A 25,373-nucleotide genomic window follows, 5' to 3' on the forward strand; every position below is an offset into this window, starting at 1 on the left:
GTTTAAATTTAGATTTGCAACACTGTGAGAACAACACAAATCTTAACAATGAACAAACAAACAATTAAAAAATAATTAGGCTGTTTTGTTGAAACAAACTGCTTTTCCCTACCATGTGTAGGGGCCTGGGTTCCCTCAGTGGAGTTAATGTGTTTTGTAGTGCACACTGGCCTCTGTGGAGGCCAAAATGTTGCAGAATCAAGAGATGCTTATAAACCTTACAGACTGGTTGTATATCCTGGAAGCCTCTGTTTCTTTAACAAGGTCATTTCAGTATTTTTCTTACATCTCTGGTGTTTTGGTACAAGTCAGAATATGACAATAAATAACTGGAAAGCTAGGAAAAGGAAAATATACTGCTTTACCACTGAATTGCTAATTCCCAGTAGCCAGGTGGGCTTCCTGGATCAGTTCAATGAGCTTCAGCTTCACAGAAAGATCTGGTCATCACCTCTTGTATGAGCACAAGGCTGATGCCATGGAGCTGTGCCATGCCTACTTGTCTTCCCAAAGGCATCAGTTCACATTTTCACACCAGGGCTGTGTATCTAGGAGACCTTCCTTCAGTCCTAGAAGTAATCAAACTGAAACATAAACTTGGAGCTGTAATTAAACTCGGGCAGACCACTAGAATGTTTAGTTCCAGGGTGCAGCAGTCTGACTTTATGTGTGTGTGTACAAGGACAGTTTGGGTTAGTTAGTCAGAAAATGACTTCTTGTGGTTTGGGATGTTAACTGATCTCTGGCAAGACTGTAGACATCTCTAGTTATTCACGTGGATATTACTAAATGTGTTAGTTAGCACAAGAGTGTTCAATTCTAGAACATTGTGTGCAACTTGCAGTGAGATTGTTTTGTGTTTAAATTTTATTCCAGTTATACCATGATAGATGATTTTTAACTAGTCCCACCTTCTTTAAACCATTAACTTTCAATAATAGGTCTTAACATGCTTGAATACAACTTTTTAGTGAAATGACTCAAAACGATCTTTACTGGAAGGACTAAAATTACACAGTTTTAAATCCCCTAAAATGTGCCACATCACATGCCATCATCTATGGCATTATTTCAAAGACAAGCAAATACTCAAAGGCATGTTTGTTATAGAGCTCATACATTTTAAAAAATAGCTATAGAAAAATTAAGTTTGCATTAAAAAACCTATAAAAAATACCTCTTCAGTTAATAATGTTTTTGTAACTTTCACTATGTAAGTGCTACTTGCAAATCTCTGTTTAAAAAAGAGAAAACCAGAAGCCAAATTAAAATGACAGCCTAAACTTAGCTGCGCTACATTAATAATTTAAAAAACTGAAATAGTATTTTCAAAATCTTGTTCGAGTCAGAGGTGGATGTCCCGGTTTTGGGGACTGCACTTGTCACCCCTGTGTGCTGAGTGTGTATGCCTCTGTGTCAGATACTCAAAAACAAACAAAAAGACGAAAGCCCTGACCATTGCATAATACACAATTTTTAATAAAAAAAATATTTACCATTGACATATTTTTATGCTTTGTCTAAAAGCACTTCGTGTACTGCCTAATGGGCTTGACAGGAGCAATTTGGCCTGAGACGGTGCCCTCTGGAGCCTGACTGTCTGCCAGGCTCTTGTTTTTCAAACTCTTCCTCAAAGGACAGTTCTTTTGCTACTAGTCCAGCTTATTCTTTAATGATGATGAAAAACACACTTCATAATAAACATTTGTGCTATAATGAAACAAATCTTCTCTGAATATATATTACTTGTTGCTATGCTATGTATTGCGTAGGACCTAGCTATTTGTATTTTCCTCAGTGATGATTTTTCAGTGACTTTCTTCGGAAGTTACATCTTGGGCTGCTTGAAGTTTTAATGGGATTTGTAAAAATTATATGTTATGTCAGCAAGTATTTATATTAGGCCCAAGTTCATTTGAAGTGCCAAAGAAGAAAAAATGTACTTGGGCTTGCTCATGAATACAAGACCAGGCATTTCTCAGAGCATACCTCAAGGTCCAGATTTTAGGAAAGAATTTTGCCCTCTAGAAGAATTTAGGCTATAAAGTATTTATTTGAATACAAATAACTTCATTTTTTCTTAGCATAACAACAATTCCCAATTGTGTAGCTGTCATAATCCCTGAGTTTAAGTGTTATACAGTTAAAAATATGCTAAAGATCCCTATACTCAAGATAGTGACAGATGTGATTTTCACTTACAAATTTGAAACAGATGAAAATATTTAAATATAAAAGTTTTTAATTCTTGTGAACATTTAAAAGTCCCCAATTTAGGCACGTTTTCTAAATGCATAGTGCTTAAAAAAAAAAAAAAAAAAAAAAAAAAAAAAAGTTTTAATGCAGTGGCTTAAAAACTGAAAGACGCTGTCTTTCTAACACAAACTATCCTCCCTTTGAAAATCCAGGGCTCAGTTTTCAAAGCGTTGCCTCGGAATTTAGCCTGCGACCCCCATTGACACTAATGGGAATTGCATAGCTTAGTCCCCATAACATCCCTTTGAAAATGCATTTGTTATACCAATCCAGAAAAAGGGTAGCATAAACTATAGACACTCACAGATCAAGAGATCAATTTGCACTTTGAAATACAAGACCAATGTGTGTTATTCCAGTTATGTGATCAGTAGGGGGGATTTTAAAATTCACCACATTCACAAAATAAGTCTCCAGGAGTAAATAAAACAAAATATTTTGGCAAGTGGCAGGCAGACTTGCTAACCAGGCTAACAAGGTATTTGTCAGCAGTAAGGAACACCAACTGATTAAGTGATAATTGCATTTGGCTGTGCTATTCTACAGTTAGCAAACTGTCTTTTTTTCCTTCTAAGCTCAACGTAGATATCTAGATCTTAAAGACTTCTGTTGTTCCTTTGTGACCAGGATATATTCAGAGAGAACAGAATTTCTCTTTGTCCAGTTCATTCAGTTCCATCACATTTTAGTTTCAATCTAGTAAGTGCTTTCTTGGTGTGCATTCTTTAATAAGCAGGGAAATAGCATTTGGTGAACTAATGGAGATGTTATTTTTATGTACACGCAAAGGTTTTTGTCAATTAATTGGAAATAAGCGTATACCTGTGTAACATACATTACTGTCTAATGGTTCATGGAATATAAGCAGAGACCAAAAAGTGTGTCATTGTGTAGCTGTGTTACTGCTCTGCCCATGTGTCCCAGTCATGGACCACGGCCCCATTAGGCTGGGCAGAGTATAAATAAGTGCTTTAACAAAAGGAAGAAAGCATTCCCTCAGAGTTCACAAACCGCTGAGATTACAGCTCCGCTGAAAGGTTAATGTTATGTCAGAAATTATGAAGCAACCATGATTGTGCTTGACAGGCTGCTTCTTCAGTCACTAAACTCATTCGTTCTCCTGAATAAAAGGTGTGTATAGGTACAGTGTAAGCTCCTTGGGGTGAGGAATGTTGAGGAGTGGAATGTTTGTGAGTTTTGTTAGTTTACTGTGTTAAAAATTAAAAATTGCCCTTCATCTTTGGCGCTTTTAAGATCCATGCCCCAATACACATAGTAATAATTGACATACTTACAGATTTCCATTGCTTTATCTTAACGAATTAAATTGTATTTAGCTAACAACAGTCAAATGCTATGCATCTTGTAGGACAAAATTGCAATGTTGTTTCTGTGTTCTCTCCTAATAAAAGACTGGGCATAGCTTGCAGCTGCATATGTTTGGCACTGTTCATTTCCCAAAGGAGTTCACCAGTATTCTAGGCTTTGGGATTTTTTTAATTGAAGAGGTCAAAATCCATTATATCTAAATTTCAAAGAATTTACCAATTAGCTGTAGTCTGTGATGCCCAGCAGGTGGCTTTTATGCTATTAAAGAGAGATTGTTTCCATCTCTGATCAAAGCAAAAACAAAACAAAGGAAAATATAGAATATTTTGCTGTACACGCTGCAAACCACATGCTGTGTAAATTACAGATGAAAACTGTACATGACAGACTGTTCAGTCATACCACTTAAAAAAAATTCTCTATATTTTCACATTATTCTTCATGAGGATTTTAATGGTAATGTCTAAATCTGTTTAGGTTACTGATTAGCTGAGAAGATTAGACAGCTTGCTACTTTCTAAAACAAAGATTTTAGCATTTTTTATTTAAAAGTAAAGGTAAAAATGCACAATTAACTAGATTAATGCATTTTCTTGAAGTAAACTTAGAATAAACTGGAGCATGCTGGAATGTCACAAGAGGCAAAAAAGTTCCAATTTACACTTTTCAATGAAACTAAACTTCCCTACTTTTTACCTACTTAAAAGAATGTTTGTGACCTTTTGACCCTTTTGTTATCCCTAGCTCAGAAAGGCCTTTATTCAGTAAGGCTTAGGTATAAAAAAATAAAAAGAGCGTTAATGGCGTAACAGTCCTTTCTGATCACCCTGTGTAAGATGTTTATGCAAAGTGTCAATAGAAGCAATTGGCCTAACAGTGTGACAACCTGCTTTGCTTGGAAATGGGCTAATCTCCTGTTTGGGTTATCCAGAGGTCAGGTAAGGATTTCTTTTTTTGCACTCCTTAGTGCATGGGCACATAACGTGCAAACAGTTCGGGGCAGAAATCAGAAGCGACTGAGCCCACGAATGCCACAAAGATTTTTGCCTTTTTTTTTTTTTTTTTTTTTTTTCCCCCAGTCTTTCCCTTTTTTGTTTTCCTAATTTTTTTCTTGGTTTTTTTTACTGTTTTTCAATTCCTGGTCTCATGCCAGAGAATCTACTTGAGCATATGACAGACATCTAACGATCACAGGGATTATACCAATATCATTGTTTGCTGCTTCACTTTGGTGGTGGGGTTTGGGGTTCTAGATTTGGGTTGGTTTTGGGTTTTTGTTTGCTTTGTTTTGGTTTTGTTTTGTTTTGTTTTTTCAAACAGGCATCATCCCACTCTTTTTTGAAGTTCACGTGGAAACCTACTTTAAATCTCAGTTTTAGAGGGGTGCCCCTGTTGCCCTGTCACAGCAGGCTGGAACTCAATAAGCACTCAGGCAAGCAGAGCTGGCCGGGCAATGGGCCCTGGCGGGTTGCACGCTGTGAACTCCTGCCTCACTGAATCAGCTTCTGTGTGTTTTTATAACTGCCTGTTTTTTTCCCTGTTAATTACGCCCTAAGGCTGTGGAAAGACAGCATTTATCTGTTTCAACAGACTGAGCTGCAAGTGTTCTGACATGTTTATCAGGCAAACTGTACCTGACAAAAGGTAATTACACATGCAGTCAAGTGCAGAAGTAACTGGATGATTAGGGGTTAATAAGCTGTTTAACATAAGGAATATTCAGCTTGTGAGCAAGGAATGAGTCAGGGTATAACTGACAGTGATACGCTAAAATAATTACTTTTCCTTTGATGGAATATTTGACTTTACAGAAATGTAAGCAGGATGTTGAGTGTGTGACTCCTCATTTTTACATCCAGCCCCTGAATTACTGGTGCCTATTGTACAACCAGAGCTATCTGCTGGCACTAAGCTTTACTAAACTGCTTTGATAATTTACAATTAAGATTTACAATTTATTTTACAACTTTCTATGATTCTGTGATTTTTGTAGCATAACCAACATGTTTGTTCTTGTCTCATGGACACTCTCCCCGTTTCCTTCTGCAAAACCCTCGTCTCCTTCTGTCTGTGTTGCTGTGTTGACTCTGTGCACATCTAGTTCCCAAAGCTGCATTCTCTTCCAAGATTATTCCTGACAGTTGCCCAAAAGTAAAAGGGAAAGGGCATCTCTATGATATTTGAGGATGTGACAAGAGGCTCAAACAACACTGAAAAGGCCGGATGGTTGATTTCAGCAGTTCCCAGTGCACAAAATTCTCACATAATTACAACATGGCCTAAATACAGCACTACGGCTGAGCTACTTTAGGTAATACAAGACAAAACTTTACTGAGCAATGATTACCAGTAATTTCTAGCCAACCATGGCCATATCTTCTAGATACTGGGAAAAAGTAAGAGTACTGATATTGGGGAATAGGTGCAAGTGCCCTATTTGAAACCAGAATTCCATCCCTAAACTCTTAAGAATTTTTTTCTCCTGTACTATCAATATTGTCATGTTCTGTGTTAACCAAACCCATTAGCTGTCAAGGTCTTAGGGCCTCTTGTAACCAATTTTTTTTTTCACATCTTTTACTATAGTATTGTTGTGTTTAAAATACATCTTATATTCTATACATCTGTCTAACACAAGAGATTATTACAGCCTTTTATATGAGTATATAAACATATATATAAACATTTTTTTCCAAGTGGTGTTTATTTTGAGCAGAAAGAGCTTATGTTAGACATAAAAGGCATATATAAAATACATAGACTTGACCAGAAAGTTAGAAGGTCAAAGTATTGTAAAGCATAATTCAAAATACAAGTGCAGATATCTGTAGTGTTAGACGCATCTATGTGACTAATAAAGTGGTGGTTTGCAAAGACAATACTGTTTCATATACAGTAAAAGGAACATGCTCCTTTCTGATCATCAGCCCTAATGGTTCTAAGATGTTGGATAAAGGGCCTCCTTATGTGTTGCAGCTTTAAAAGAGGCAAATTCTCTACGACAGAAGTACCCAATCTACCTTCTGAGTGAACATTCTTCTCTAGACATTTACTCTGATGTACTAGAAAGGAAAAGGTTGTTCCCTTTTTTTTTTTTACTGTGCAAATTATTCCTAGCCAGAAGGACTTCCCTCGGAAATCGTATTCTTCTTCATTATAAAATTCTCAGGTGTAGTATTTCCTGCCGTAGCTTATTCTTATTTATCATGGTTGTTATGGGATAAAAAGACTACAACGGTGCCATTGTTCTTGAATAGCAGAGTATATCTTGTTTATTAGGTGCTTCACAGTGTTTCTGATGTGTGATAAGCTGGTTCTGACAGAGCACCTTCCTTAGGTAGGGCTGAGCCACTGCATAGCAGGTAATGATCTGCACTGCTGCCAGACTGTCAGAGTAGTAGGGGAGGTTGCCTTTTGTTCCAGTTTCAAGTATTTCCCATACAGCAGAGTAAATTTTTTTGCATGTGCTAAGTAAACTTTTTTCCCTACAGTGATGTCAAGGCAAACTATTCACATTCTAAACTTGAAGATGTTGCAGCCAGCATTTCCAATGTAACATGCTGCACTGTGCAGATTTTGATTGATTTTTGAAGCAGAAAAAATACTTATTGCCAGGATCTAGTCTGTGCATATATTTCTTTTACTACAGTACTCATTGGTGTGGACCATTCCTTGCTAGAAAATAATTCTCATTTTCAGTTGCTGTCTGGCTAATAATGTCAGTTTTATAAAATAGCAGTTGGGAAACATTGCTTTAATTTAGCCCTTAATATGTTGGTTATAGTTACCACAATAAGAACCATTGTCACAGAACCAGAAAATTCTCTTGTACTTCATGCTTCACATCTGAGAAGCCATAGGGCAAGCTTGTCTGAACTTAAATCCCCTAAATGTTTTGTTTGGAATTTTTTTATTATATTATATTATATTATACTCTCTTTTTGGCAAAATCAATCTTTTATTATTAGATTTGTCCTTGACACATTTTCTCTTTTTCCACATTAGTAACAATCACAGTATTTAAAACTGCAGAGATTTACAATCTTGTTTTATTTCAGCATAACTTAACATATCCCATGTGCTACATCTCTGTAGTATGAGTCACATCAGCATGTCAAGCCAAATCCACAAAGTATTTCATTATATATTCACCTTGAGTACTGTGTAACATTTCTAAAGGCTCTTCCCTCTCCTTGTGGTTTTGGACACACCTAGTCCCTGTCACATTATAAAATCATTTGAGTATGCATCTATTATGAATGAAAATACAGCAAAATGGTAAAGAATTCGTGGTGGCTTTTTCCTCCTCTGTTGAAGAGTTGGCTAAGTTTTAATGGTGAATTTCATGGAGCTGTATGTTTGCATGAATTAAAAAAACTGACTTTTTGCATCTTCATGTTCTTATTTTCAGTAATTTTAATGTACAAATTTCAAAATAACTTTATCCTTTACTATCATAAAGATTGTCTACCAATGAATTAGGTAGACCAGTCCTTCATTATCAGCTTTGTCTTTCCAATAGTGTAATAAAATCTCATTAATTATTGATCTTTGAATAAAGGAGCTATCTTCCAGATCGTATACTTGTGGCCAAGACAGCCCCACTCTAATAGAGGTCTTTCTGTATGAGGAAGAGGAATAAATGTGCTTCATTTAAAGAAGCCATGTTATTTTTGTAGCAAAAGGCAGTATAAATCAGAGAGGAACAGAGTAGCAGAAGCTGAAGCAGACTGTGGTGTTTTGTCATGGCTGCAGGTGTGAAGGTGACTTAAGGCTTGTGCTTGAGGTTTTGTACACACCTAGTCCCTGTCACGTTATAAAATCATCAATTTGTCTGGGTGGGTTGAAGTTATTGAAATTGCCAGTGTTGGTAAAGAAGGAGTAGTATCAAGTGCACCACCATCACCTTCTCAGAGGTCAGGTGGTCAGGGGAGGCCTGATGGACCCGTAAGCGGAGCTGGAACTCTGACCTTTTCCGACTCAAAAACAATTTCTCCTTCCAGTGCATTTACTTCTGAACCAAATCCAAAGTCTGAGGAAAAAGATGGAGATGTGACAAACATTTAGCATCCCCATGTGATTATCCTGGGACCAGCAGCTCCTTTCTGCTAGACTGTCCTTGCTGCCAGTGGCTGCTCACCAGCCTGCTCCCTTCTTAAAGTGCCTGCATTTCTGTACATCCACCAAGTGCCAAGTCAGATGCAGGTGATACCAGTGGTCAGGACACAGATCCAAAGAGCTGCACACCAGGCAGCTCTTGCCCACCCACAGTGTACAGTACATGCTGTCAAAGCCCATTAGGTACAGCAGTGTGCCACAGCACAGAACTGCAGCTGTGAGGGGGACAAACCACAGACTGCATAGCTGTGCACAGCAGCAGTCCGGCCTCCAGCAGTGTCTGCAGCTCTGTCAGATCTACTCCAGCAGCAGCGCATGTTTGTCACAGTGTGGTCTCTGAACACATGCAGAAGGAGGGAATGGAGTGATGTCTGAGTGACATGTGTCATTTGATTGAATGTCCCTGGTCCTTTGTTACCTGCCATATGTAATGACAGCTGCTTTAACTTAGGAGATTTATTAGCATGAGGCTGGTTATGTGCAGCTCTTTGACCAAGTGTGGAGCAGGGAAGAGGCTCTGGGTACATCTCTCTTTCTTGCCAATAGTCTCTCAGGTTGTTTGGAACCCTGGAGTGCACAAAATGTGCTTTGTGTTTTCTTGGGACATTGTCTGTTGAAAAGAACAGACTCCATCATGGTCTGTTTGGAGGCTTCTAATATGCCCACCTGTGCCTGATCAATTAACAAATGAGGTATAATCTTCCACCCCTGCTGTCACTGTCACTGAGATATCCTACAGCTACAACACAATCAGATGGCTGATTCAAACACTTAAAGTATGGTATGATAATTGCTGGTGCAATAGTTTCAGGAAAGTTTCTTTGAACTTGTCAAGCACTAGAATTCTGACAGTCACATTTGGCTTTGGGCCCATGTTTCTAATGGGACAGGGAGCTTCAGGTTTGTATAGTCATTAACCAGAATCCTCAATTTCAATCTTACAATAGGGATAAGAAATGAAATTTTTCACCATTGATTTACTGAACACAGTTGCTGCAGGACCATTGGCATTGTCCTTTCTTAAGCACCATCTTCCATGTGGAGACTGTGACAAGTGGCATTGTAATTACTAGTAATTTGTTAATGCATTCTGTTTACTTCTCCATAAGATAGATGGAACATGAAGTCTCTGTATTACATAGTTTGGGTTCCTATGGTTGTCTGCTTTATCCTCCCAGGTTTTGTGTTGTGCATCTGCTTGTCTTGCTGTTCTTTTGATCATGCTTTTGGATATATCATACAGCCTCTATGAGGCCTGGGCACTGCTGCCTGTTACAGCACAGGTAATAATAGCACAAGTAACATGCAGCAGCAACTGGGGGAGGCCTTCAGTTTCACAGATGCTACTAATTCTTGAGTTATTGGAACCTTCCCAAGTCTGTTTGCTTAGTGATGAAAGGCCTACTCTCTTCTCTTCAGGTCAGTAGGAGAATTGATGGTGCCCACCCTGAGAAGGTGCTTTATGAGAAAGAAGGAAGTTGAGTTTGATCTTGACAGCTATCATGGATATGTAGTCAGTAGAGAAATAGCCTCCTCATTTTCTAAACACCTTTCTCTCAAATGAGATGGTCAAGTGTATAATCTAGATGTCACTGCAGTTTTTAGTGGTCTCTGGAGAACTTTAGAATGACAGTATTAACTGTGTCAGAGGTCTGTTACAAAGTCAGGAAATGTTACTACATGTTGATAAAATACTATACTACATATATGGAAGCGGTAATTAAATAGAAAACAATTTATTCAAACCAGAAACTCTATTTGAAAATAACATAAGAAAGGGGTTAGGAAGTGGAAAAATTCTGAGGAAAAAGGCAAATAAATTTGAAGCTCTGAAGACCGTGTGTGTGCTTTTAGTTTGTAGTTAAGTTGGTGCTGTTATTTTTGGGAGGACCACTGGAGGTCTGTGATGTTTTATCAGGCTAAGAAGTTTAAGTAAGGCAAGGCTCTCAGAGATGCAGTCCTTCTTCACTGAGTATCCTGATAAGTCAGAGGAGGGGTTGCCTTCTGCATCCTTGCTGGCAGGAGCAGGGGCCACTGCTGTTGTACCCAGGCTAGTGTGCCTTAGCAGATGCAAATGTTTAAACTGAAAAGGGTTCTTTATTTAAAAACAAAATGGTCTGGCCTGCAGGAATCTGGTATGTTTCTTAAAACGGTTTCGTTACAGAAAATCGTGTTCCATCCCATCTTTCTAAGCACTACTGATGTAGCAGAGGCTCCAGGTTACACTGAGAACCCATCTCAGCAGATCAGCCATGGTTCCTGCCAGCTGAGGCAGTGTTGCTAATGGTTCCCCACGCTTATTTTAGCAATAGGTTTGGCTAACACAGGGCTGCCTGAGAACAAGCCCACGTTAGCCCTCAACAGCAGGACAAGGTGAGGCATGGGATGGTGGGGGGGTGTGAAGCTGGAGCTTTTAAAAGCAGGATGTTTGGTTGAACAGCAGCTCCGAGATCATGAGACCCGATTCGGAGCTGTGGCCAGATGCAGGGCTTTTTCTTCCACCATTTAAGGTTTTGGGGGTTGTTTGGGCCAAGAGTAAGCTCAGGGCTTGGGACTGAGTCATGAGGACTGGTCACCGTGGAGAGCGCACCAGGGGTTGTTTCAATTCACTTAATTGAGACTACCTGGACCACTGGTTTAAATTTCTGTGGGCAACAACAGACACCAGTATCCCCTCTTCGTTTCCTACGGTAAAGCAGGGTCCCGAAACACCAAAGCGCGAAGCCATAAGCATCCCCTCTTAGGGCCGGACCGGCGCAGCCACCTCCCAACACGGAGGGGGCGAGAAGGCGCTGGAAAGGAGCAGGTGAAGGGTCTGTCGGCTCCCGGCGAGGGGGTACGTCTGGACCGGCACGGCCCGGCCGGGGCGCGAGCCTCCTCCCCGCAGAGCGAGTCCCTCACCCGCCTCTTCCCCCCAACCTCCCCCCAGCTCCTGGACCTCTTCATGGTGTGGGACTGGTCCACCTACCTGGCTGACTACGGACAGGCCACCTCCAAGTACCTGCGGGTCAGTCCCAGCACGGCCCTCACGCTCCTGGAGAAGTAAGTGGGGGGCCGGGGTTGCCGGCGCGGGGCTCCGATCGGCGGGGCGGGCGGTTGCGGGCAGGGACAGCACCGGCGCCGCAGCGCTCCCAGCTCGGCACCCACGGGGCTGATGCGAGGCCGGGGCCGCGGTCCCGGGAGCTGCGGCGGCGGTGTCCCGGCTGCAGCGGTGTCCCGGCGGCAGCGCGTCGCTGTCCCGGCGCCGAGAGCCGCGCAGAGCCGCGGGCGGTGCCGCTGAGCCCGGAGCAGCTTGCGGCCGCCCGAGTTGTCGCTTCAGGGAAGGGAAATGCCTGGGGCTTCGCCGGGGTAGGGTAGAGCCGGTGCGAGCGTCTCGGCGGGCCCGGCGAGTGGATTGGGGAGGACAGGGTACGGGAAGGTGCGTTGCCGCCGGCCGAGCATTACCGTGCTTCAAAAACTGCATCAAAATATCTTGAGATTTAGAGACATTTTCTAACACTGTTTTCTTTCCTCTTCTGCCTGCGATGAATGTGTGTTTTGCAGAGTCCACAGAGGGTACGTATCACCGATATTGTGACAAAATATTGTTGCCTGAATTTATTTTATGTCCCGAATTTCGTTTTTAAATCTATGGGTACCGGAGATCAGCAAAAATGATACCCGGTAATTTGCTGGTGAACAAAACACCACTAAGCCTGAACTTCCCATGGGAGCAGATGATACTAACGGGTTTTGTGTTCTGATTCTCTCCTAACACAACTGGTAGGGTGTCCTGGTTTGTTAAACTGTGACATAGGGTCAGTTTCCTCACGAATTGAAATTTCATAATATTTTTGGGAGATTTGTTAAGTAATATATGTTAAAAAGAGTTCCACGTTGTGGAAGTTTAATTTAAGAACACACGGATTATAGGTTTTGTAGTATTTCTGCTCACTAGCAGGAAGATCAAAAGAACAAAAGCAAACTCATTTTAACAGTAATTTTTTTTCTTTTAAAATTATCTCCCTAACATATCTGTATCATTTGCTTTTTAATTATTTTTAAATTTTTATTTCTGCAGAATGAAAGACTCCAGCAAAAAGAACAACATTTTTGCTCAGTTCAGGAAGAATGATCGTGACAAGCAGAAGCTGATAGAGACTGTAGTAAAGCAACTTAGGAGTTTAGTGAATGGTATGTCCCAGCACACATAGACCTTAAAATCGACAGTATCTAATCACGCCAAGAGGTATTTGTTAGCCACTATTTCTACTAAGCAAACAGTGCAATCATTTAGGACATTCAGTTGACTGAGTAAAGGAAAAATGTAGTAAATGGCTTGTACACAGTCTTCAGCAAACAATTCTTTGTATGTATTTTTAATGGATTGAATACTATTTTGTATATTGTAAACAAATTATGAAAAATGAGGCTGTACAATAAAAACCAGCTCAATCATATTGTACATGGAACAGCTGAACTGTAAATATGTTATTTAAATATCTGTAGACATGGTGTCCAAAATTTAGCTCCTGGTAGGAATTATTTGAAAAATGTTCCTTGCTGTTTTTCTAGATAAATCCTAATTTAATGTTTTTTAAGCACTGCAATACTCGCGTTTCAGATGCCGCCTATCATTTTCCTGAGTGAAATGTATATTAGCCTTAAAGAGATTGGACAGGATTTTGTATACCAGATTTTGTAGTCTGGAGGTATGAAAAAATCTTCTGATTTTTAGTACCTTTGAAAACTACCTGAGATCTAGACTTGATATTTATTTAGCACTAGGGCTTTGTTCTCCACAAGGGTTTATTCTTGAAGTTGTGAATGTAAATAACCATTTTAGTTCCTTATAATGTGACTTTTCCGTTTGGTTTGGTTTTGTTCCTCAGGGTTACCATTTCTAACTGTACTTTTGTAAGACTGCGGGTTCTCTTTCCCAGGTTGCAGTAAGGAATAGATTTGCTACTGCTGGTTTTGTGCTGCATCTGTTTGTCAGTATGCTCTTTTTACCCTCAGACCCATCCCAGCAACTAGCATTTCATCCCACCATGATCACTTTGCACTGTCCCCTCCTGGCTATTTTAGACACAAAGAGAATGTCTAACAAATACAAACCAAATGTAATGTGTAAAATGTACATTTTCGCTGTATTTTTAAGGTATTGATGGTCTAAATACAGTGATACAAACCTCACCTATATTCCTGTTTAATTTCACATACTGAACACACTGCAGAGCTGATTTCGTGGGAACCTCTCAGTTCCCGGCTCTTTGGTGATTAACCCCAGAGCAGGCAGGCAGTGGTGCGGGCGGCCCCGATGGTGGGGTGCGGGCCGAGGGCGCTGCGGCAACCACCGGGCTGGCTCTGGGCTCCGGGGCTACCGGGCAAGGCCGCGCCTTCGGAGCGAGGCTGGGACGACCCTGAGACGGGAGTCGCTGCCTTCCTCGGACGCCAGGAAGGGGTGGCCCATGGGGAGGTCTCGGGGGTCCCAGCGGGGCACGGGGCAGAGCCTGCCGGTACCTCGCGCCGAGCGGCAGCCGTCCCGCGGCGGAGGCGGCCTGGCTGGGGTAGAAGGAGCCCTGAGGGGCCAGGAGGGGGACCGGGCCCCCCGCTTCAGGGAGAGGGGGGCTGCCCCGGCCTCTCCCGCCCCTCTGGCAGCCGTCCCCGCGCCCCTCAGTCACTATCCCCCGTTCTCCCGCTCCAATCACCGCACTTGGCCGCGCTGCTTAAATATGCAGCAGAGACGTCATCTCCGAAGGTGGATCGGGCGTAAGTGGCCAATATCTATATAAATGTGGCCCGGCAGAGAACCGGCAGCAGGAGCGAGCGGGGCCGGCGGGGCAGCAGCCGGCAGGCCCAGCCACGGAGCGCCCGCCGCCGGTAGCGAAGTCGCAGTGCGCTCGGTCCCCTCACATTTGACAGCCGCCGGGGCCGCCCCCCGAGCCGACCGAGGCCCCGGGGCGGGGAGCTGCCGCCGCCCTGCTCCCGCCCCGTCTCCCGCTGCCCGGGAGGAGGATGCCGGCCGGGCTTTCCTGGCCCGAAGCGGCGGCGCTGGCGCTGCTCGCCCTGGCTCTGCTGATCACCCTGTGCCGGCACCTGTGGGCGCTCCGCTGGAGCCTCAGCCGGGACCGCACCAGCGCCCTGCCCCTGCCCAAGGGCTCCATGGGCTGGCCCTTCTTCGGGGAGACCCTGCAATGGCTACTCCAGGTAAGGCGCAGTGGGACGAGGACAGTGTGGGAAGGGGCTGGCGAGAGCCCCGGCCTGACCTGTAGCTCGTCCCCAGGGCTCCCGCTTCCACAGCTCTCGGCGGGAAAGATACGGCAACGTCTTCAAGACCCACCTACTGGGCCGGCCGGTGGTGCGGGTGACGGGTGCTGAGAATATCCGCAAGATCCTGCTGGGCGAGCACACGCTGGTCAGCACGCAGTGGCCACAGAGCACCCAGATCATCCTGGGCTCCCACACCCTGCTTGGCTCCATCGGTGACCTGCACCGCCAGCGCCGCAAGGTGAGCCTGGTGGCTGCCTCGATGGCACACAGCCCAAGTACCACCTCCTGCCCAGACTTGGGTCTTGGTGGCACATGGAACCTGCTACTTAACCACCTGCTTCTGTTCCTACCCTTCTTCTCCTAGATCCTGGCCAGAGTGTTCAGCCGCACTGCCCTGGAGAGCTATCTGCCACGGATCCAGAAGGTTGTGAGCTGGGAGCTGCGGGGCTGGTGCATGGAGCCAGGCTCCATCGCAGTTTATTCCTCCGCTAAAACCTTAACTTTCCGCATTGCAGCTCGGATTCTTCTGGGACTCCGCCTGGAGGAAAAGCAGTTCAAGGACCTGGCCAAAACATTTGAACAACTGGTGGAGAACCTCTTCTCCTTACCCCTCAACATACCCTTCAGCGGGCTGCGCAAGGTACTGACACCTGCCCCGCTCCCTTTGCCTGGGGTGGGGCCAGGCCTACCCAGGGACACTTCTGATGGGCCAGGACACCTGCAGCACCCTGTTTCTGGTCTGAGGGCCTGGTGTCTTGCCCACCTCAGCTATCTCCCCATCTCTCTGCAGCGCTCAACTTCTGCTAGCTGGCTTCCAGCAATGCTGAGCACTAGCTGCAGTTCATTTTGCAGCACAGAGCTCCTCTCCTCCCTTATTCCATATATTGCCTCTCTTGCCTCTAATTAGGCCATCATGTCAGGTCTTTGTCCTATATGATCCCACCTGGACTCCTGTCAGCCCATGGCAGGGAGTCCATGGGCATGAGCACAAGGACTGGTGAGCGCAGCATTGTTCAAACTAACTTGAGATGCATTCCCTATGCATCTCAGGGCAGTCCAAGGACCTCTTATGTACCTTGGTCCCTTGTGCCCCAGCAGCAGAGGACAGTGAGGGTTCCCAGAGGGGAATACAGCAGAGGGATTGTCTTTTCTTTCAAGCCACAGTTACTTCCCTGCTGTCCTTCCCTTGCCCTGCCTGCCTTCCCACATCCTGCTCTAGGTATCAGTCCTGTGTCCCACGCCTCATCTCCCATTTCAGTCTGCGTTCCCATCTCTGACTTTTGTGTTCTTCACCCTTACCACAGCTCAAGTCTCCTGCCCTTTTTAGCCAGATCTTGCCTGGTCTTTTATTTCCACTGTGAGCTCTTCCCCACACAATCACTTTTCCCAGCCAGTCCACCAGTTCAAAGCTCTTGTCTTCTCTGCTTAGTTGCCCTTTGCAGGTTGTCATCAGCATGAGCTCAGTCCTGTCCCTCCTTGGTCATTCTCAGGTTAGGCGTATCCTGTCTGACCCTAAACCCATCTCTCCAACTTTCATTTAGCTTCCCTTGTCTTTCCTCTTGCTCCCTACCCTGTTTCCTTTTTCTGATCATTCCCACCTCAAATCTCAGCCTTTGTATCTTCCCAACATCTGGGCACAACCATTTTTCATCCCAAATCTCTGGTCCTTCTGGCTTTTGCAGGAGGCATCTTCATACAGAGCCAGACACTCAATGACTCTCTCCATCTTGCACTTGCAAAGAGATTGCCCATCACTTGACTTGCTGAGACCTTGCCTAAATGTTCTGCTGCACAGGGGTGCAACACAACTGGAGGTGATTCACTGAGTGTGATAAATGTGTCTTTATCTACTATGCCCCAGTAAAGCCATTCATTTGTTCCTGTCTCAGATGTGTCTTGCTGCTTGGATTCAGTTTTATTAAGTTACTTCTTCCTATCCCTTTGGGCAAGCTTCTTTTGGACCTGACGTAACTGTGGATTTGTTGAGCACAGCTACCTCTGGACTTGGTACCATGAGTTTACTGTTTTCTTTTCCTCTCATAGTGCTTCTTAGAACTTGTTGTATTTGATGCACAACAGCAAGGCAACTGAATTTGCAATATTTCCTCCCAAACTGCTGCCTCTTGCAAGGCTCTGGGGCTGGACAACAGATTAAAGAGTTCTTGCTGTTACAGATCCTAGGATTCAGGACTGCCACGCTTGGGGTCCCCTAGTCTCTCTGGAGAGGGGGGCAGTTCCTGAGGTGCTCCTGAACTGTGTCTGCCTCCCACAGGGAATCAAAGCACGGGACATGCTACATGAGTTTATGGAGAAGGCTATACAGGAAAAATTGCTGAGAAACAACCCAGAAGACCACAGCGATGCTCTGGATTTCATAATTAACAGTGCCAAGGAGCATGGCAAAGAATTCACCATGCAGGAGTTAAAGGTAAGGGCAACCCCCTTGCAGTGTCCCTTACGACTGGCTATTTGAGAAACCTGGGCTGAGGGATAGGACAAGGGTTGTGTGTGGTCCCACCACCATCTCCTGCCCTCTTCTTACCAGCTCTGAGGACACCATCTCCAGCACAAGTGAGAAAGCTTTGACTTGACACGCTCATATGCTCTTGTAGGATTGTGTCTCTGCATTAGAAGACAGCTGGTGTTTAAAAAAGGAGTAATTGCCTCCTCTGCCTTTCCTCTTCATGGCCACCAGGCATAAGCCTGACTTTGGGTGCTGGTAGGATTATGTGCTGTGCTAAGGCTCTGTAGGTCAATGTGCATTCAGTAACCTCCAAGATACTATCTTGGAAATATTTATAGTTAGTTCTGTGCTCCTCAAACACGCCCCTGCTGCTGGCATAGTGTAGTGTGTAGATCATGGACTGTATTCCTCAGGGCTCTCTCGGTACCCAGAAATCTGAGACAATATATCAAAATGGGGCTAGGGATGGGGCAATGGATTCCTGGTCATTCCCTATCACCTCATCATTAGTCAGGTCATTTAGCTTGTGGATTTGTGTGATGCATCACTGTGATGTAGGGATGAACCCAGCAGTCCTTTCTGAACCAAAACTATCCACTGAATGTGAGGAGTATTTTGGCCAAAGATCACGGGAAAAACTTGTCGCTAGTACTGCATCATTCATAGCTCCAGGTCACTTGGTGTCAGTTAATGACAGCTGACCCTGCATTTATATAATAAGTTTTGAAGCATAGTTGCAGCAACTGAATAGTGTTTAAAAGTATAGAACACATGTAATTCTACCATTTATTTAAGTATTTAAGCAAAATGTCTGAAGACTAATGTTTTATAGATATTTTGTAAAGGTGTAATCTCTCAGTCTCTAAAGTATTTGAAAGACTTCACAGTGGCTGGTACAATTAAAATCATAGCACCATAGAATCATTAGAACAGCATATATTACTAAAATAATTTTATTCTAGTTATTTATTATATTATTTATTGTAATAAAATGTTTTTATTATATTTTTTAAAAATAATTGCCAGGTTCAAAGTGTACTTGATTGTGATTGATTAATCTGATTAATCTCTGTTAGTATTTACATGAATGTTACACACAAGTAATTGCAACATCTCTCATTATGTTCCTGGCTTTGACCACAAGTGGAATGAGGGGATATTAAACATAACATGGAGTAACATGGCAGTGATCCCATGTTCTGTACTTTGCAGTTAGAAATTTTCTATCTTGACTGTATTTAACAACATTATTTGCAAGCTAAGCTGCCTATGCTTTCATTTGCAACAATATTCTCCACTCTAGTAAAACAGTACTAGAGCTCTCACCCAGTGAAATGGTGTAATTTGATAAAAAGTCCAAAGCTGTCTCAGAGTTGTGAATGTGTCTGACTTGGAGAGACACTCTAACATTGGCACACAGTAGTTACCAATTTTTTTTTTGTTTTAATTAATTTGAAGGACTGTTTCCCCAGAAATACACTATGATTGGCACTGCTGGCATGAACTCAGCAGGACCCTTGAAATGTAAAGGTCATTAAAAAGATATCACTTTGTCAAAAATGCTGTTTAAAAACATTTAAAACCTTCAAATGATTTAAAAACAAAAATAATCCTATGTAATAGTGCTACCATGGGCTGGATGCATGAAGTTGTAATGCCACCAGTCCTGCCTCCCAGGGTGGGAATTTGGGCTGTAGCACAGGGACTGGTGAAACTGTGGGAGGATGCTGCCTCCAACTCACCCCTTATATTGGCCTTGTAAATGCAAGGAGGGAAGGTCAGCAGCTCGGTGTCACAACTTATGTAGCAGCACTGTCAGAAGTTGATGCAGAGAGTCATAAGGGTTGTTATTTTAAATTGTAGAGACTGTGCTAAATTCCTTGCGTGTTATTGAAATGTCTTGGGTTTTAATTGCAAATAGTGGAATTGAGAGATTTCTTTTTATCTGGGTCTTCTACCTTGTGAATGTAAAAATTCCTGCTAATGCCTGCAGGAGGTGTGATGGGAGTTGATGGGGATCTGTTATTTCAAAGGTTTTATTTCAACTGAAAGATGCCCTTGAGAGCTGTTCTTTGTCAAAAGCCTCTAGTCCAGGAAATATATGGCACTGGGGAGGGTAGCAAAGAGTAATCCTTATTACATTACCCCTGACCTTAGCAGACTTGGTTCCAGATACCTTCAGGCTTCAAGTGTCCTTCCCTATCTTTTTGGCTTAAACTCTCCAGAAACCAGTTGTGTCAGAGCAGTTTAAAATCCAGACACATACCTGTGTGAAAGGAAAACACTCAGTTTCCCTGGGCTCTGCTTTGCCACTGGGCTGGAGCAATTAGTGCTCAGTATTGCCAGCCAGGTCCCAGCCCCTCCCAGGGTGGCAGTTCCCTGGGCCTTTCCCTTGGCCTCAGTGCTCCCAGCCCAGCACTGCAGAGCCAGTGGCACCTTCAGATGTTGCTGTTATGTTTGGGCGTTATGTTTGCTGTCAGAGATATGACATGTCCTAACCCAGTTCCAGGAAACCTGTAACTTTTGGAAAACAATTTTGAAAAGTTTATCACAGGTTGCTGTGCTCCAAGCTGTAAAGCTTGGAATGTGATCAAGTCCCTTGCCTGGTGTGTGCATCCCTGTGGGAGAGCTGGCTACAGCACCTCCTGGGCTGACCTGCTATAGCAGGGAGGTCTTTCTGCTTCCAGCTCTGTTGGTTTGAGTCCTCTCCCAAAGAAAGAGTCACTTAAAACTGCAGAAGGATCAAATGCAGCCCATTTTATATTCTAGTGCATCTAGGATATATGCATAAATGCACAGCCTCATAACCCCTGGCTGGGCAGAAAGGTAAAAGGTGGGCACAAAGGGGAATTGGCAGATGAAGGTAAAAATCATAATGCTTGAAATGAACTCACTCAGTATGTTAAAATGCATGTTGAAATGCTTCTTTAAAATTTGTGAATCTTGGGAGGAAAGCTCAGAAGAGCTGGATTTGAGGTCACCTCAATTGTGTTTCTTCATTGGTCACTTGGCAAGTGGATGTCCAGTTCATACAGAAATGGAAGAACAAGTGTGTCTTGTTTTGGTCCCTGCCAACCCAGAGTGGGTGCAGGTCTATGGAGAGTAGAGAGCAGGAGTAGCCAGGGCCCTCTGCACAGGGACAAACCCTGCAAAATGTGAAAAGTCTGAATTGCAACTAGTTTAAAATGGCATTCAAATCTGTCACCTTCCTTCCTCTCCCAGGAGGCAGCAATTGAGCTCATATTTGCTGCTTTTTTTACCACGGCTAGTGCCAGCACCTCTCTGATCCTTCTGCTGCTGAAGCATCCCTCAGTGACTGAAAAAATTAAGCAGGAGCTGATGTCTCATGGGTTGTACCAGCAGAGTGAGTGCTGTGCTTCAGGACCTTGCTCAGACACCCTGACATCCCAGAGTAGGCACAGCAAGAAACCACTTCTCTGCCACACAGCTGAAAATGTTCTTGAGGACCAGAGCCTGCCCCTGGGCTCAACAGAGGAAAGTTTGCCTCAGGCCCATGCCCTGCTGGATCCCATCCTGCCCCAAAGCAGTCACTGTGCTTGCCCCCAGCTCCAGGCATCGTCAGGGCAGAGCTGTCCCTGCCCCACAGACATCAGCCTGGAGAAGCTGAGCCGGCTGCGCTACCTGGACTGTGTGATCAAGGAGGTTCTGCGGGTGCTGCCCCCTGTCTCCGGAGGCTACAGGACGGCGCTGCAGACTTTCGAGCTGGATGTAAGTGCCTCCTCAAACGCCAGCCAAACTGCTAAGGAGCTGCAGCCCGCCACTTCCTGCAAGGACCACTTGTCCACAGTGGTGGTGGTTGGCAGCGTAGCTCAGGGGAAGGTGGCATCCAGCTATCTCCATGGGTCCCAGCTGTGCTGGGAAGATAAGGAGCTGCCGAGCAGATGTGCTGTGTGGTGGGGAAGTCCTCAGGTACCCCCTGCTCACCCTTCACTAGCTCAGCCAGCTGTGCAGGTATGTAAAGCTCCACTCCTCCCCTTTTCTCTCTTCCCCCTCAGGGTTACCAGATCCCCAAAGGCTGGAGTGTCATGTACAGCATCCGTGACACCCATGAGACAGCTGCTGTCTACCAGAGCCCCCCCGATGACTTTGACCCCGACCGCTTCAGTGCTGCCCGGACGGAGGCTGTGGGCCACTTCCACTACATCCCCTTTGGTGGAGGAGCACGGAGCTGCATCGGCAAGGAACTGGCACAGACCATCCTCAAGCTGCTGGCCATCGAGCTGGTCAGCACTGCCCATTGGGAACTGGCCACCCCCAGCTATCCCTCTATGCAGACCGTGCCCATCGTGCACCCTGTTGATGATGGGCTGCAGCTCTACTTCCACCCCTTGCGGTGCAGCCGCAGCAGTGAGGCCTGAGCCGGGGGTACACTGACCCACTCAGCCCTGGCATCGATGCCCCTCCACAGCTGCCAGGGGCAGGTCTCTGCTGCATGGGGTCACTGCAATGCAAAACCCCATAGTCTTATTTTTCCCTTCCTGGTGTGCAAGCCAGTAGGGAGAGTCATGCAGAGTCCTGCTCCTGAGCACCTGAGTGAGCCTCAGCCCCAGCCCCAGCCAGGGGGAAAACCCACTGAAGCTGCTGACAGGGAGCATCATCCATAGGGGCTCAGCCACGCCCTGCCCCACACGTCTCCAGCCACCAGGGATGGGGAGTTGAACTCCCAGCCCCACAGCTAAGGCTCCCAGAGCTATTCTGTCCCAGGATTCTCTCTTGTGAGTGTGTTAGCAGAGAGTCATGACAAACATCCTGCACGCTGTAGCTTTTTAGATGTGAAAAGAGGGAAGATGGGGGAACTCTGAAGGGAAACACAAGCCAGGGCTGCCCATTCCATGGCATCAGCTGTAGCTAGAATAATAGAGTGTAAAGTGTTTTTTCTTGTAAATATTTAATCTCATTCCTGCATTTCCCATTAGAGCTGGCACAAAGAGAGTGTCGCGCATTCACTCAGTAGTAGTAGCCATGGGCATTGTGCCTGACCCCGTGCTGCTGCTTGGGGTCTGCCATGAAGCCCACCTCTGAGGATGCACTCCCCAGCCTGAGGGAGGAATTAGACAGAAGCAGGGAAGAGAGCTTTGAGAAATAAATATTTGCAAAATGGACATTTCTGAATGTATCTGATTTGTAGTGTAAAATCCTCTCTGTTCCTGATTATACTGTTCACATTGGAGAGGGAGTATCTGCAATGTGAAACACGGCCCATAGTGGCTGGCTGGCCAGACTGGCCTTGTCACCTCCCACAATCTAGCTCTGCCAGGGAAAGTGCCAGGACAGCAGCTCTGTGGGGCCCCCCGGGGGGTGGTACCAAGCGCTAAGCCTGGTTGCTGAAGACACTTCTTTAGTTGGTTTTTGAGTACCACTTGCCTCACTGAGACATGGGGTATTTCTCTCCTATGTAAAATGAAGTTGCTGGTGCACTGGTAACAGAGCTGAGGCCAGGTCCTTGGCGTGCTGCAACATGTTTATAAGCTCCTTTCAGCTTCACCAGTGCTCTCCACTGTCACATGTCCTGTGTGGAAGCAATGGGGTAAACCATCCACTTTCTCCCTCCAGTGCATCCTGAGCCTGGTGCCACAGAGTGCTCTGTGTGAAGAAACAGAAGCAGCTCGACCTGCAAAGGCAGAAATGTGGCACAGGCACAGAATCCCTTTGGAAAGGCTCTGGGGAGCTCCCGTGTCCCCTGAATCTCATTGTCCTGCCTCAGTGCCAGACTACAAATGACCTTGCAGGTCCGGTCTCCCTTGCAGGTCCGTGCTGGGGCACTGCAGTGGGCCTCAGAGGCTGACGGGTGAGCATGCTACCTGGGGTAGAAATGCAGCTCCCGAATTTGACAGATCAAATCTGGAAGAGGTCGAACTGCAGGGCTGAATAAAATGCAGGTCGACCCCGTAGTGAACCAGAGTCCCTGCCCTTCCTGACCTTGTCCTGAAAGGTGAATTTTTTGGCTATCAGATGTGAAATCAGTAGGTGGTGGCTGCAAGCGGCAATGACTGACTAGTCAGCAGGAGCTGCTAGTGTGGCTGAGACCTGCGGGCGATGCAGGCTCCCACCGCAGGCAGGGCTGCGCCTACAGCGCCCATCACCGGGTGCGGGAGGGCCGGCGCTTCTCCAGCAGCGTACTTAAAAATTACCCCGAGCGCTAACGAGCCCCACAGCCACTGGCTGAAAAATGTAACATGAATCTCGTTTAAAAAAAAAAAAAAAAAAAAAAAAAAAAACTTGAAATTGATTTTGTTTGCAGATAAACACGAGCATTTCCAAATGAAGTGTAATAATTGTTCCTTGTCATCAAAGTTTGTTCATATTAGGCTGTTAATTTCTTGACCCTCTTCCAAGATGTTTTTAATTATCCTTTTCACTCTCTTGCATTTGATTTTTTTCGAGACGATGGCTGCAGAATACACAGCTGGGGAGATAATAAAGCCTTCCTGTGGCAATTATCGGTGCTCAGGCCACCGTATCTCGTTATTTTGATAGACAGTGAACTTGGCGCAGTTGTCGGCCGGGTTCACGCAGATGTCACGGTCCGTGTTGTAGGTCACAAGCAGGTCAGCTCCCGGCAAGGGGAGAGGGCCGGGTCAGGGCGCGGCTGCCGCTCCCGGACAGAGCCGGCCGGGCCCCGCGGAGCCGCACCGTACCTCGGAGGCGGGGAAGTACCCCCGAGGGGGGCAGAATTGGGGTCCCTCTTGAGCAAGGTGCTGCGGAGGCGGCAGCCTCGCTGCAGCGAGGCATCGTAAGAGCACGGATGGTCTCATGTGATGCGCTGATTGTCAGAAAAATAATAATTAAAAGTGACATCTTTGCCCCTACACAAACACACGCACAACTTCCAGTGTTTATTGAGCTTGTCTATGAGCACAAAAGCAACACGGAGAAGAAGAAAAAAAAACTGAAAGGAAAAAAGGAAGCACGGTAGTTTATTGGTAACAGCTGTACCCGGCAGGGCGCCCCGCGCTCCCGGCCGCACTCCGTGCACAGGCGCCGCTTTCCCCATCGGCCGCGTCGTGCGCCGGGACACAGCGGCTGCCACAGCGACTGCAGCCTCCCCGCAGCCCCGCCAACGGCACCTATTCCGTCGAGCTCCTCCTGGCCGGATCTGCCGCTCCATTCCGGTGAGCAGCCCCCGGTTCCCACCCGACGGCTTCGGGAAGGAGCTCCTCCGCTCCGTGGCTGCAGGCGGGGTGCCAGACCAGTACCGGGACGCTGCCGAGCCGAGCTCTTCTTCCTGGCCGTGACAGCCAGCGAGCCCCGGGCGAGGGCGAGCAGCGGATGCCTGGGAGAGGAACCGGGCATAGCGGTTTGGGTGTTTTCTTTCCGAGCTCACCTCCCTTTCCCTTGCTGACCCGCGCTTGAACCTACATCGGCAGGGTGAGACGGACTGCTGCCTGCTGCAGTTCCTTCCTCCGTGGCCGGGCAGAAATACAAGCCGAGCCTTTCGAGGTGAACCAGAGGACAGCGGAGGCTACTCCGCCGATGCGGCAGCATAATTGCAGCTCTGCCCAGAGGGCACCGGGCGCCTCCAGCACTGGGGAGCGCCCGCCCCGTCCGGCCGCAGCTCCGGCCTCTGACTCGCCGTTCCCGGCCGGCGGCAGCAGCGGGCGAGCGAAGGAGCTCGGCAGCTTGCAGCGCGCATCGGCACCGGCCGCGGAGCGCCCCCGGGGGAACGTGTCTCTCGTGTGCTGCTGCGGGACATTTCTCGTCGCAACCCGCTGGTCGCTAAAGAGCATCGGCGATTAGTCCGAGGAGGCGTACCGCCCCTGGCTGTCAGCTGTCGGCAGCGTCCGCAGCCCGAGCGCGGTGCAATGGGGATCGAGCCCCGAGCCCGGCAGCACCTTTCCTTGCCCGGCGGTTGTCTGCGGCGGGCAGGATGCGCCGCGCAAAGCAAATAGTTAAAGATTTCGGGGGGAGGAGCCAGGCCGCAATCCTCAATTAA

General features: G+C 45.9%; 3 protein-coding genes across 12 annotated transcripts in view; 2 read left to right on the forward strand and 1 right to left on the reverse strand.

Annotated features, from left to right (window-relative positions):
* EXOC6 (exocyst complex component 6) overlaps positions 1-13,878 on the forward strand; it is an 89,005-nt gene extending 75,127 nt beyond the window's left edge. For 5 of the 10 annotated variants that reach the window (XM_071748667.1, XM_071748669.1, XM_071748675.1 and 2 more), the window contains 3 exons: positions 11,633-11,745; positions 12,247-12,258; positions 12,764-13,878. In XM_071748667.1, coding sequence (XP_071604768.1) covers positions 11,633-11,745; positions 12,247-12,258; positions 12,764-12,896 — 258 coding nt within the window. In that variant the 3' untranslated portion in view covers positions 12,897-13,878. Of the gene's footprint in view, positions 1-11,632; positions 11,750-12,246; positions 12,259-12,763 lie in introns of those variants that run through there. The other 5 variants (XM_071748668.1, XM_071748672.1, XM_071748676.1 and 2 more) reach the window with 2 other exon arrangements.
* Positions 13,879-13,978: 100 nt separating this feature from the next.
* CYP26C1 (cytochrome P450 family 26 subfamily C member 1) lies at positions 13,979-22,542 on the forward strand. The gene is made up of 6 exons (XM_071748680.1): positions 13,979-14,892; positions 14,969-15,193; positions 15,320-15,595; positions 17,228-17,383; positions 20,642-21,148; positions 21,436-22,542. Exons 1-6 carry the CDS (start codon positions 14,701-14,703, stop codon positions 21,796-21,798), a joined length of 1,719 nt encoding a protein of 572 aa, XP_071604781.1. The 5' UTR covers positions 13,979-14,700; the 3' UTR covers positions 21,799-22,542.
* A 1,705-nt stretch (positions 22,543-24,247) lies between these two features.
* LOC139798274 (uncharacterized) lies at positions 24,248-25,301 on the reverse strand. The gene is made up of 2 exons (XM_071748679.1): positions 24,800-25,301; positions 24,248-24,713 (listed from the first exon to the last, which is right to left on the reverse strand). The coding sequence occupies exons 1-2, from the start codon at positions 25,165-25,167 to the stop codon at positions 24,290-24,292; spliced, it is 792 nt and encodes a 263-aa protein (XP_071604780.1). The 5' UTR covers positions 25,168-25,301; the 3' UTR covers positions 24,248-24,289.
* Between the last annotated feature and the right edge of the window lie 72 nt (positions 25,302-25,373).

This window comes from Heliangelus exortis, chromosome 7 (assembly GCF_036169615.1).
Source record: "Heliangelus exortis chromosome 7, bHelExo1.hap1, whole genome shotgun sequence".
Classification (NCBI taxonomy): Eukaryota; Metazoa; Chordata; class Aves; order Apodiformes; family Trochilidae; genus Heliangelus; species Heliangelus exortis.